Source organism: Manis javanica, chromosome 1 (genome assembly GCF_040802235.1).
Source record: "Manis javanica isolate MJ-LG chromosome 1, MJ_LKY, whole genome shotgun sequence".
Classification (NCBI taxonomy): Eukaryota; Metazoa; Chordata; class Mammalia; order Pholidota; family Manidae; genus Manis; species Manis javanica.
The window spans coordinates 221,474,538-221,487,448 of NC_133156.1; the positions used below are offsets into that span (position 1 = coordinate 221,474,538).

Below are 12,911 nucleotides of genomic sequence, written 5' to 3' on the forward strand. Positions count from 1 at the left end.
ATGCTGAATTGGCGTGCCAAACAGCTCGGCCTCACCCTTAGCACAGCAGTCCATGCTGAGATGGGGGAGTGGGGCAGTGAGGGAACCAGAGGTAGGCAGCAGTCAGGCTGAGTTTAATGATGGGAAGCTGGGCCAGACCACACACAGACCTCTGCCTATCCCCTTGGCCCATGGCCCTTAGGGGCCAGAAGCAGCCCAGGGGAAGCTAAGGTACCTCCCCAAGGAAGACAGCCATGGTCCCTTCGATTTTGTGCAAAACACTAAATGCTAATTTGGCTTTGAGGGCCAGCTCTGAAAAGGGGACAATCCTTTGTGCAGCCAACCCTTGGGGAGAGAAAGTGGGTTAGGAGGCCCCTGGCCAAGAGGAGAAAAGGGAAGGTAAGAAGGAAAGACCCCCTGGCTTGGGGGATACAGGCACAGGGCAAGTTTCTGAACATTCTTCCAGGGGAGAGGGCAGACATCTGAGCACCAGAGATCACAGATCCTCATCTCCAATGCCCTCAAAGGCGAAATTGCCATGGACATCACTGGCACTGGCATCTGTGCTGGGACTGCTGATCCCCCGCAAGCTCACAGCACTCAGCTTGCTCTGTAAGAAAGGCAGGGTCGGTGGTCAGAGGCTGGAGCCTTCTTAGAATCCCCTGCAAACACCAACCTCATGGGTAACTCACTGAGAGTTTGACCACGGATTCCCGGCTGGCATCAGGTGACTCCTGGAAGAGGAGGTAGAGGTGTTAGAGACCTCTCAGGGAAGGTGAGGCAAGGCTGAGGGCCAGGGTACTGACCAGGGAGTAATACTTACAAGCAGTGGTGGGGACTTCACTACTTGCTGGCTGTCTGAGCGTCTTAGGGGGCCGCCTACCCGCCGGCGCAGCATCTGTGGATGGAGACATGAGGTGCCATTAGAACAAGTTCTCTCCCTTTGGAATCCCAATCACTTCCTGGCCCTGTCAGAAGCCCTGCATCTGGGACAAAAGTCAGGAAAAATAGAACCAGTCAGCCCCTTGGCCCCTGTTTGCTGCTTACCTTCCTGATACTGCCACCGGATTTCTTCACCATCAGTTCATCCACCATGGACTGCAAGCAGATGCTCATCATGATAGCCTGAAGGCAAGAGAGCTCAGCCTGAGAAGATGGTCATCCTGAGCCCAGCAACCCTGAGACAAGGGCTCCCACTCATGTGGAGTCCTGGAAGCCCTAGACTTGGGTATCTAAGATGGTGCAATGAGCTCCCAAGGCCTAAGGGTGGGCTCACACCTGGGGGCTGGTGATGGTGACCCACTGTAGCCGGTCCTTGCTCATGAGGTATTCAAAAGCCAGTTCTAGGCGTACCTCACCACGGCCACGGCCTGGGCTGCTTGTGCCTCCACTGGGCAAAGGCACCTGGAAAAGGAAGAGGAATGGGGCTGAGTTCACTGCAACCAGTCTCCCTCCCTCCCTGACCCACTGTAGCCCATTCCCGAAGCTCAAGGCTTGCCAGGTTGCCATCCCAAAGGCCTTCCCCACCCCACACCCCAACTCACAGAGGAGGTGACCCTCCAGCACCGCATGCGGGTGACCCGGAAGGAGCCTTCCCGGAGTTGCTGGCCAGGTAGGCGGAGCTGGAGGCTGAGCTCACTGTTGCCTGCGCTCACCACCACGGGACAGTCCTTCTCTGGGAAGTCGGCCACACAGGCATCGAAGCGCAAGTAGCCATAGTGCCGCAGCGTCTGAGCCAACCGCAGGAACTGAAACCCAGGCACCATGTGAGGCAGGTCACAAGGGAAAGCAGGGTAGCTCAAGAAAGCAACCCCTCAGGAGGGAGACAGGCAGGGCTCACCTCCTTCTTAGAGACCTTCTCTTGCAGAGATTTGAGCTGCCGGTGCTGCTCCTTGGTGACCAGGATCCACCCACGCTCAATGTCTGATACTGTCTACAGTGGAAACAATGGGTAGGAGGTTCAGGGCTCCTCTAGTCCAGTGTCCAGCCTGAACCCTAGCCCCACACTTGAGCGACCTCTTGCAATAAGTCCTTCACCATATCAACTTACAAAATAGGGAGACTAGAGCTTGTGCCAGGTGCCCTGATAGTATTCTAGAACTTCCCCATGAACTGACAGTAAAGTCATGAACAGAGTTTTCTCGGCAGAGTGGGACACGAGAGTCATTTTCAGGGGAAAGGTTCTGAAACAGCTCCAAGCTCACCTGAGCATAAAGCAGGTTTAGGCCAACCCGGTTCTCCATGACATCATCATCATAGGCAGAGTCCCAGTAACTGCGAAGCCAAGAGGTGGAAAGGGTTAATGGGGCTAAGCCAGGGTTAAAGCAAGAGATAGGAAAATAGGACAAAACAGGAGCAATCTGGGACTGTTAGATTAACGGTGGTATAGTGGGTGGGGGGAAGCTTGGGACGTCTGGAAGAAACACCCAGTGCTACCTCCTTGTCCAGATTATTCTGTCTCAATACATGGCCCAGTAATTCAATCCAGCACCCATCCCCTCCTCCAAGCCCAGCCCTGACCTCTTCCTTAGCACAATCTTATACTCTTGACTCCGAAGACTGGTAACAGACACATAGGGCAGCTCAAATTCTTGCAACTTGCGTACAACTATAGGTTTAAAAAAAAAAAAGGGAGAATGTCATGATACTCAAGGAGAGGGAAATCAAAAGAGAAGCCCTGAGGAAATGCCACATTCTAGGGGGAGAAAGGGTGGCAAATTCACCACTAGAAGCACAAGGAAGCAGTAAAGACCAGAGACACTCACAAGAAAAGGCTCCATCCTCTTTTTCTCGAACTAGAAAGAGACTAAAGTATCCAATCAGGTCATCTGGAAGATCCAGCTTTGCAGCCACAGCCTGAGGATAGGGAAAGAAGTACAGCTCATCACACTGGCTGGTTCCAATCACCCCCACAGCTTGGGAGCCTGGAGCAGAGGGAGGAAGGGCAGGACAGAACAATGGCCTCACCTCCAGGACATCCTCAGTCTGATCTGAAGTTAGCACATTGACCAGAACCTTCTGCCCATTGCTGAGCAGCACTTCCAAGGAGACCTCCTCTGTAGGAACCTGCTGTGTCTCCTGGTTACGAGCATATATGGGAATAGGAGGCACAGCCTTGTTAAACCTGTCTAGTATCCAGCTCTGACCCACTCCCAACTCTCAATTTCTAGCTTCATCTGGTATATTTAGTCTCAGCATGCTTAATTACAGGTTGGTTTTCCTTTTCATTGGTACAGCAGAAGCTGCATTCCATAAAAAGTGCCAGGATGACTCCTCTGTAGCCACCTCATTAAAATGATGTATTCCTACAGGAAAGTTTCCTTAAATCCAGGGCCCACACAAAGCCTTACCTGCTGTGCCCGACGCAGGAAACTATTGAAAGTCTCACTGCTTCCAAGTAGGGGGTCTTGCCGAACTGTGGGGACAAGAAAATGATGTTCCAGTAATTTAGGATTTCTTTTTGGCTCGCCTAGTTCTCTCCTTGGTAGGTTCCCTCCTACCCCATTTCCTGGGCTGATGGTGGCTGGTCACATCCCCTAGCTGGCTTCACCTCACTCACTGCATAAATTCTTCACCTGCCCCACCCTTGGCTGCCATCTAGTTGAGTCCAGTCTATAGAACTAGGGAAATAGCAGTGATGTTAATCTAAAACATATCAAATAAAAATTAAGTTCTCCCCACCTATCTAAAATTGCTTTAAGACCATTTAGTGTTATATTAATATTTCTCATAGATATTAGTCCCAAATTGCTCTGCGAGTTAAGTACCCAGAGCATTCTTGCATGCTATTTATTTTTGATAATTAAGTAACAGATCTACAAATAAATTTAGGACCTTTTACAGAACCTATGGCTGTTTTGAGAGTCTTCCCATAGTCCTCAACACAAGTCAGTCTAAAGTTCCCTCCAACTCACCAGCTTGCATGTACTTCTCTAATTGCTCTCTTCTTTGTTCTACCTCAGCTGGTGTCAGAGAGAAAAGCTTCTTTGGGGGAAATGAAGGAAGCACATTGGCCCCATACTCCTTCCGAAGCTGTTTGGAGAGAGAGAGAGACAACCTTTATATAAACAAAGCAAGTGAGGTAATCCACACTCACAATGTTCTTCTGGGCTCCCCTTTCCCTGCCTCCCTCCCTGTTCCTCTGTCTACCCTGATTATCCAGGAAATAATTCCTTTGGCAGATGCTGAATCCCAAGGGAGCCATTCTTCTGTCCTAGATATAAGTTCTTTCCTATCTTGCTATGTACAAGTCAGCCCCTTCACTGTGGAGGGGTTTGTAAGGGGCTAGAGCCTAGGGAGCCCCTTGACTATCTTGCAAGACTGTTCACTGAACCTTCACAGGAAGCAAAAGGCCTTGTGAGGAAAATTTAAGGGCGCCCATAGTTATTTAATAGTTAAGTAAGTTCACAAAGTATCTTAGGACTTAAAAGGGACTTTGCAGATCAATGAATCCATTTTTAGTTCTAGAAACAGAGGCCCAAATAAATTAGGTAATTTGGGGTTGTACTACTTATTGGTAGAAAGACTATACTGAGTTAAATACAGAGTTCACATTCTGGTGACAAGAACAGAGAAACATTGCATCACAGATACGTAAGGATAACTGGAACAACCAGGTGCAGAGATGAGCCAAAAAAACAGAAATAAATTGGTGAATGATTTCTATGAGCAGGGAAAAGATTTCAAGTTGCAGCTCAAATAACAGAAGGAATGTGCTTTGGCAGTGGATGGGGAATAAGGTCGGTTTTTCGATGCACAGGCAAAGGCTGAACACGGGACGGGGCAGCAGAAAGGAGGATGTGAGTATAGAAGGAGCAGTCACAGAAACAAACATTAAGCTTCATAGGGAGTTCCCCGAAAATGTCAGACGATGAGATAAAGCAACAGATATTCCCTGTGGCAGTGATTCAAGGGGAACTACAGCCGACGGGAAAACGACCAAGGGGAATAGGGAGCCACTGATGCCCAGGTGTAGGAAAGGGCTTGAAGCTGCCTCAAGGTAGAGGTGCAAGTTCCACCTGCTCGTGTAGCCCCAGGAGCTGGCTGTAGCGCACCCGACAGTGCAGGACTCCATTCACGTGAATGTTGTAGGCCTGAGGGCACAAAAGCAGACAAGCATTTTAGGGTCGGAATCTGGAAGACCCCTTTGGGGACCATGGTCGAAAGTTGCCTGGTGCCGAGATCTTAAGAAGGTTTAGTCTGTTTTCCCCAGAGCCAGGTCCCAAACAGAAGGAAGAGTCCGGGGGAAACTCGGGGGCTTGTGCCGCAGTCTCCCTCCCTCAGAGGCCAGTGACGCCCACCAGAGCAGCCGCGGCCCTGCCAGGGGAGGCGACGCAGCCGAGTACAAGAGCCCGGGCGGCCTTTGGACGGATCTGAGACGTGATATAAGCTACCAACAAGGCCGTCGGGAGCCGGCGGCCTGGGACCAGGCCCGAAGAGTGGCGGCCAGGCCTCGGAGACTGCTCCAACAGGGCTCCGGCCCGTTATCCCCGCCCCTGCCCGGCCCGGCTCCGGCCGCTCCTCACCACATAGGCGGAGCCGCCGCTGTCCCCGCTGCGGGACTCGGTTTCAGGAATGGAAAAGTGCATGTTCCCTGCGGCGGTCCCAGTCGGGCTCCGGACGTGGAGGGCCGCAGCGGCTTTGCACGCTAGCCTCCGCTGCTCAGCGAGTACCCGCAGCCTCACTCGCCATTTTGGGGAGGGGGCCAGAGATCCGAGGTGGGAAGGGCTGTGGGACGTCCGCTGTGGGGCGCAGCCCTTCGGGCATGCTGGGAACCGTAGTCTACAGGGCAAGGAGAGACTGCCAGGACCTGGATCCCGAGGTTGGGATGGCCCTCGTCTCCACCCGTAGCCCGGGGCGGGGCCCGCCCCAGTGCAGCGCGGAGTCTGTAGTCCGCTTGGGGCTGCGTGCCGCGGGTGTAGACCCAGGGGTCGCTGTAGTCCCAACAAGCGCTGAGGGTGGAGCCTAAGACGGAGGGTGATGGCTGCCGCGGCTGTGGCTGTTCGCGAGGGTGAGTGGAAGTGCTGGGGCGCACAGACAGGTACGCTAGCGGACGGGCCCCGGACGGCTGCTGCTAGGCCCTGAGCCCTTTTGGGCTCGGTCGTTCCGTTCCGGCGGCACGCCGGACTCTGGTCTGCACTTCCTCGGGCACAGCGCCGCTCGGCGTACCGGCTGGTTCCTGTGAAAGGGTGGGTACCCCCTTCTTTGCCCTCCCCCGCTTTCCCTTTGATCCTGCCGCGCACTGCGTCCGCACGCGGATCCCTGGCTCGCCCCCGCCTCGCGGCGGATTCTTGGTCATGCCGACCCAGCAGCCAGCCGCGCCGAGTACGAGTCTCCCCAAACCCTGTTGGAGCCTCTCCGGCTCACTCTGTGACCTGTTTTCTGATGCAGACTCGGGAACTGGGATGAAGGCAGAGCTTTCTACTCGGCCTGGGGTAAGTGCGGCTGCCCTCCCAAGCTGCCTGTGAAGAGCTACGCAGGAGGCTGTCAGCTTCATTCCGCCCCAACCTCTATCTCCGTTTTACTTAATTTTTCCGTAAAGCCAGGAGATTGTTTGCAGAGTTCTTTCACCCCTGACGGTATGTGACTCTGATCCTGGAGGAGAAGCTTTGATTCCTGTGGGATGTAAGCTGGTAACAGGTAGCTGGTGAGAGAGTTAGGTAGACGATTAGAGACTTGACCTTGTGGGAATCTTGTAAGCGTCCAAGGATGTTTTATTTACCTTCGGACTTGTTAGGAAAGAGCAGTGTTCTCTGTGTCTCAGGCAGGGGGGAGGGAGATGACCCAAGAAGAAAAGCTGCAGCTTCGGAAGGAAAAGAAACAGCAGAAGAAGAAACGGAAGGAGGAAAAGGGAGCAGAACCAGAAACTGGCTCTGCTGTACCTGCAGTCCAATGTCAAGGTGCGGGGGCTTTTTTAAAGGGCTTGGGGTGTGGAGCTGGTAGAGGGATGTATGGGAGAGAAGACCGGGGAGACAGGACAAAGTTGATTTGAGCAAGGGAAGAGCAAAGTTGTTTAGATAAAGCAGGGAGAGGTGTGGTTGGGCATACATATTACCTGTCTAGGGCTTGTGCACCTCTTCCTTCTGCCTTTTGTAGGCCCAACCAAAGAAGTGCCAGGACCAGGCAGGCACTTGGGCACTGCTGGGGAGAAAGTTCCACCTGGTCGGAGTAAAGCTGAACTTCGTGCGGAAAGACGGGCCAAGCAGGAGGCGGAGCGGGCCCTGAAACAGGCAAGGAAAGGGGAACAAGGAGGGCCACCTCCTCAGGCCTGCCCCAGCACAGCTGCAGAAGCCCTTTCAGGTATCTGCCCTTCTTTTCAAGACCTCTGTTGATTCTAATTCTTGTGTTAGCTCAGGCTTCCCCACAGTCAAACAGGTCTACCCTCCCGTTTTTTGCTTTGGGACCCAGAGTTCAAAATTCTCCCTTCAACCTCATCTTACTTCTGTTTCTTCTTTTACTCTTTTCTGTTTTTTCCCCTCTCCTGCCAGTTTTTCTTGATGTCCCTATGCCTTAAAGAAAAAAGTGCTCATTAAAACCTACAGTGTCTTAAAAAGATGATCATTTATTTTTTAGGAGTGAAGCGTGTCCCTGAGCACACTCAGGCTGATGACCTCACACTTCTGAGGCGGCTTGTTAAGAAACCAGAGCGACAGCAGGTAGGAAGTAGGTTTGGTGTGCAGCCAGCAAGAGCCTAGGGAGATGGGGTAGAGGGAGGAAGGGTGCCCAGGGCAAAGTGAGATCCTGGAGAAGAACTGGTACTCGGGTTAAAGTAGTCTCATTGTTTCCTTGCCAGCTTCATTCCATAAATTTTAAACTCTGGCCATTGTCCTATTCCTCTGTTTTATCAAGGTTCCTACACGAAAGGATTATGGATCCAAAGTCATTCTCTTCTCCCACCTACCCCAGTACAGCAGACAAAACTCTCTAACACAGTATATGAGGTAGGGTCCTAAAAAATTGTCATAATTTTTAAAGTCCAAAGAATTTTAGTAGCTTGGTATTGAAAGTGAGTGGAAATTTGAAATTAGATCTGTGGGAAAACTCAAGGAAAACACAAGGCAAAACTCTGGAGGAAATGGGGGTCTATGCTAGTGAAGGAAGTTCCTTTTCATCAGGAGCAGGTGGGCAGTAGGTACTCCAGCTCCCTTGCAAAGTGTGTGACACCGCCATCCCATCAGCATCCCATCCTCTGTGATCCACCCAGCCATGGTGCGACTCGGCCTGCAGTACTCCCAGGGCCTGGTCAGTGGCTCCACTGCCCGCTGTATTGCCCTGCTTCGTGCCCTGCAGCAGGTATGCCCCATCCTCCTCCCTCTGTGACCCAACCCCTAATTCCCCAATGCCACTCAGCTTCTTTTACCCAAAGTAGTCTCTGGGGGAAAGAGGAAGTGATTTCATCCCTGAACACTTTCCTCAGTGAAGCTTACCCCACCCCACTTGCAGACATCTTTATTAGTAAGCATTTTGCTGATCGACTTGTGTACACTATAGGTGATTCAGGATTACACGACGCCTCCTAGTGAAGAACTCTCAAGGGACCTAGTGAATAAACTGAAGCCCTACTTCAGGTGAGACCAACCAAATCCAACCCCACCTCGGCAGTCCTTGTGTCCTTCTCTTGCTCTTTTACCTCTGTTTTCCCATTTCTGTTCTGTCTTCTTTTTAAAGAATTTGTTTTAATCAGGAAAACTTTGTAAGTCGTAGAGTCACACTAACACAAGTATTGTTGTAGCTTTCTGACTCAGTGTCGCCCCCTGTCAGCAAGCATGTACAACGCCATCAAGTTCCTCAACAAGGAGATCACGGGTGTGAGCAGCTCCAAGCGGGAAGAGGAGGTGATGAGTATGAGGAATGAGCAAGGCATGCACCTCAGGGTAGAGCTCAGAAACATGCTCAGGGGTCCCAGGAGGGACAACATGGCCATTCTGCCCTGGTCAGTTAAGGAAGTGGTTGTGCTGACTTGTGCCACCTTTGGGCCCGTTAGGCATCTAGCATAATAATCAGAGGAAGAAATGTGTTCATTTCTTGGCCCCTAATCATCTTACTCCACTTAGGCCAAGTCAGAGCTTCATGCAGCCATTAATCGGTATGTGCAAGAGAAGATTGTGCTTGCAGCTCAGGCAATTTCACGCTTTGCTTATAAGAAGATCAGTAATGGAGATGTGATCCTGGTATATGGATGGTATGGTCCAGACCCTATGACTAAGAAAATTGGGGGGTAAAATGATCTGAAGAAGGGGCTTTGCCCTTTAGCAGTGAGCCATCAGTTAGTGTCATTTATAACTGAATCCTCCTCTCCATTCACTCCAGCTCATCTCTTGTATCACGAATTCTTCAGGAGGCTTGGGCTAAGGGCCGGCGGTTTCGGGTGGTAGTGGTGGACAGCCGGCCATGGCTGGAGGGAAGGCACACGCTACGTTCTCTGGTCCATGCTGGGGTCCCTGCCTCCTACCTGCTGATTCCTGCAGCTTCCTATGTACTCCCAGAGGTGAGGGAAGAGGAAAGGGAGTCCAAAGTTAAAAGGGTAGAGTAGTATAGACATAATCCCACCCTCCCAAGGTTATAGTTATTTAGAAGTATCAGAATTAAATAACCCTGTTTATATTTAATAGGAAAAAATATCTACAGCATATAATAGCATTTCTAGTTTATTTTTCCCGTGGGAGGTGTGGGCCAATGGTCAGGTGTTTTCCCAAAGGAGCCAACATTAAGATTTATAATTCTATGTCTTACTGTTCTGGGCAGGAGTGGGGAACATTATTCTGCATTGATCATGTATCACATTCTCTTCCCCTTCTCACCCTCCAAAACAAATAGGTCTCTAAGGTGCTATTAGGGGCTCATGCACTCCTGGCCAATGGGTCCGTGATGTCACAGGTTGGGACAGCACAGCTGGCCCTGGTGGCACGAGCCCATAATGTGCCAGTGCTGGTCTGCTGTGAAACATACAAGTTCTGTGAGCGTGTGCAGACTGATGCCTTTGTCTCCAATGAGCTAGGTAAGGAGCCCAGGTGGGCAGAAAAGGAGGTTCCAGGGATATGAGAAAATTTAGGAGGGAGAGGGGAGGTTGAACTACAACTTGTTTTCTGAAAGGGCATAAACGGCTACACCTCCCATTGCAGATGACCCTGATGATCTGCTGTGTGAGCGAGGAGAACACGTGGCCCTGGCTAACTGGCAGAGCTACTCTTCCCTACGATTGTTAAATCTGGTCTATGATGTGACTCCCCCAGAACTGGTGGATCTGGTGATCACGGAGCTTGGGATGATCCCTTGCAGTTCTGTACCTGTTGTCCTACGAGTCAAGAGTAGTGACCAGTGAGTGGGGGAACACAGGGCCAATAAATGACATAGGTCAATAAATGACATACTCCCTACATGTAGCAACTCTGCTGCCTTTGCCTCTCTTTTAGTATCACCACCACTTAGATTAGGAGCCCAGACTCATCAACCCCATTTTAGCACCTGCTACCAATCTCAGACCTTTATGAAGATCTCAGGTGACCAGCTCCATGTCAGTATTTTGGGGTCAAAGTGAAGGTCAGTATGGACACCAAAAACTATCCAAGTCCAAGTATCTACTACATACCAGACACTGAGCCAGATAACGAGGAGTAATGTAAGAACAAGTCAAGAGTCCTATCCTTAGTATTTTAATATTATTACATTAATACTTATAATACTAGTATATTAGTATTTAGTATCCTTAATGTTGAATACTTATGTGTCAGAAACTTCTAATCCCTTATCTAGGAAGAGCTCTATGAAATGAAATTTTACAAATGAGAAAACCAGGACACAGAGAGGTTACGTTACTTGCCCAAGGTAACAGTCTGTAACTAAACCAGCTGTGATCTCAGGCATTTTGAATCCAGAGATTGTGCCCTTAACTTTTATGCTATCTGCTATTAAGCACTCATCAGGGTGGAGGAAGACAGACAATATCTACAGTAGGAGATAAATTATATTAGCAGTATGAACACAGTACCTTGGAAGCTAGAAGCAACCAAGGATGGTATCAGGAGATCTAACAAGATTGGAGAAGACTTCACAGGCAACATCTGACGTAGTTCTTGAAGGATAAGGAGTTTCCCAGTTGGAAAAAAACAGGAAGGCAGATCAGCAGAGGAAATGGCTTGAACACTACGACAGAAGAGGCCTTTAAATGAATGGCCAGTTCCAAAGTGTCAGGTAGTGTGGTGAGGCTAGAACCAAGGCCTATGTGGAGAGTGAGTGAGAAAGCTGCAGGGGTAGATTGGGGTTGGGGGCCAGATTGTGAGGCCAAGCATTGTGGTTAGCCTTGAAAAATGGAGCTATCCATTTTGTGTGTATATGTTTTTTAATGAAAAATCTCAAGCAGCACAGATGTAAACTATACAAAGAATTCCCATCACCAGATGTAGTAATTAACACATTTGCCACATTTGCTTTCTTTTTCCTTCCCTTTTTTAAACCTTGAATTGAGAGCAAACCCCAGACATTATATTTCACTGCTACACATAGCTTTATTATGTCTCTAAAAAATATGGAAATTTACTGTTACTGTTACACTTAGTAAATTCTCAGTGTTAGTCCAATCTATAAACAAATCCTTGTCTCAGAAATGAATTTTTACAATTAGTATGTTTGAATCAGGATCCTAACAAATTCACAATTACATTTGGTTATTATGTCTTAAATTTATTGTAGTCAAAAGCAGTCTTCCCAACCTCCCTTCTATCTCAAGATTGACTTGTTCCTAGAAACCAGGCTGATTGCTGTATACAATGTTCCCCATTCTGGCTTTGACTCTTTGCTTCTATGTGATTTCATTTCACTCATTCATCTAACTCCTGTATTTAAACTTTTTGAGCAAGAATTCTTATTAATTGGTGCTAAGTTTCAAATTGCCTCACAAAAGGAGGCAAATAATGGTTGGCTGTTCCATTTTCAGTTATGAGTGGGTCCAGTTTTAATTTTAAAGTTTTCCAACAAGATTTCATATAGTGGTTTCATCCACTGATGATGGTTGCCTGAATTATTTCATTAGGTTATGCAAAAGGTAATTCCCCCACCCCTCATCTTATTCTTTCTACTTACTAGCTAATAATTTCCTATAAAGAACTCATCAGTTAGTTACTCTGGATCACAATCCATACTGGAAAGAATGTTTCTTTTATTTGGAGTTTTCAGGGATTGATCACTAGTTACAGTGATATGCAATGAGTAGCTGTTGATTTTTTGGCTTTCTCTTCTTTCTCATTTTTAAAGAGCATTATGAACTCATGGGTTTTTATACATTGAGCTACTCAATCGTCAAAATTAAGTAGAAGATCCACTGGGTCAGCTCAATGCTTTAAAAAGGTAACTGGTAGAGATTAGAGATAAAAACAGATCAGTTGAAAGATTGCCTATCAAGCAAAATTAAAAATGCTCCTAAACTTTGGTCTAGCAGTTCTGCTTCTAGGAATTTATGCTACCCATATAGTTGCATATGTTTGAAGTAATAAGGTTACTTACAGCAACAACAGCAACACTGTTTATAATTACAGAGACTGGAAACCACATAAATAGTCATTGATATTAATAAGGGGTTGATTATACCACACCCATATAATTAAATACTAAGGAGTCAGCAAAGAATGAGGAAGGTTTTTATGTACTGAAATGGAACAGTCTCCAAGGTACACTTGGTTAAAAGAAATAAGGACAGACTGTCATTGTTGTCTGAATTATAAATACATATGCATTTGTATACACGTATAAATACAGAAACTCTCTTGGACTATAATGAGAAACTGATTGATCTCCTGTATGGATGTGGTTTAGGAGACTGGAAACAGGTGGGAGTCTTCACTTTATACCTTATGTACCCTTTGAATTTTGAGCCATGTAAAGTGCCTTCTTCCAAAATAAATACAACTATTAATATAAAAAAGATTTTGCAGTAGTTA

General features: G+C 48.4%; 2 protein-coding genes across 8 annotated transcripts; one reads left to right on the forward strand and one right to left on the reverse strand.

Annotated features, from left to right (window-relative positions):
* Positions 1-92: 92 nt before the first annotated feature.
* On the reverse strand, positions 93-5,708 carry SNX17 (sorting nexin 17). 2 transcript variants are annotated; one of them, XM_017650645.3, is made up of 15 exons: positions 5,505-5,708; positions 4,998-5,072; positions 3,894-4,011; positions 3,330-3,394; positions 2,947-3,057; positions 2,745-2,835; positions 2,500-2,587; positions 2,184-2,253; positions 1,820-1,912; positions 1,524-1,727; positions 1,333-1,383; positions 1,027-1,104; positions 803-877; positions 672-713; positions 93-589 (listed from the first exon to the last, which is right to left on the reverse strand). In XM_017650645.3, the coding sequence occupies exons 1-15, from the start codon at positions 5,565-5,567 to the stop codon at positions 476-478; spliced, it is 1,338 nt and encodes a 445-aa protein (XP_017506134.1). In that variant the 5' UTR covers positions 5,568-5,708; the 3' UTR covers positions 93-475. The 2 variants fall into 2 exon arrangements, with proteins under 2 accessions (XP_017506134.1, XP_017506132.1); XM_017650643.3 differs by having other exon boundaries at positions 1,258-1,383.
* Positions 5,709-5,781: 73 nt separating this feature from the next.
* EIF2B4 (eukaryotic translation initiation factor 2B subunit delta) lies at positions 5,782-10,361 on the forward strand. 6 transcript variants are annotated; one of them, XM_017650637.3, is made up of 13 exons: positions 5,782-5,989; positions 6,370-6,413; positions 6,743-6,878; positions 7,075-7,278; positions 7,552-7,634; positions 7,828-7,919; positions 8,157-8,271; positions 8,470-8,546; positions 8,711-8,813; positions 9,033-9,160; positions 9,289-9,466; positions 9,796-9,976; positions 10,101-10,361. In XM_017650637.3, exons 1-13 carry the CDS (start codon positions 5,959-5,961, stop codon positions 10,298-10,300), a joined length of 1,572 nt encoding a protein of 523 aa, XP_017506126.2. In that variant the 5' UTR covers positions 5,782-5,958; the 3' UTR covers positions 10,301-10,361. The 6 variants fall into 6 exon arrangements, with proteins under 6 accessions (XP_017506126.2, XP_073071338.1, XP_017506127.2 ...); XM_073215237.1 differs by having other exon boundaries at positions 5,963-6,167; positions 6,370-6,557; XM_017650638.3 differs by having other exon boundaries at positions 5,963-6,167.
* The last annotated feature ends 2,550 nt before the right edge of the window (positions 10,362-12,911 follow it).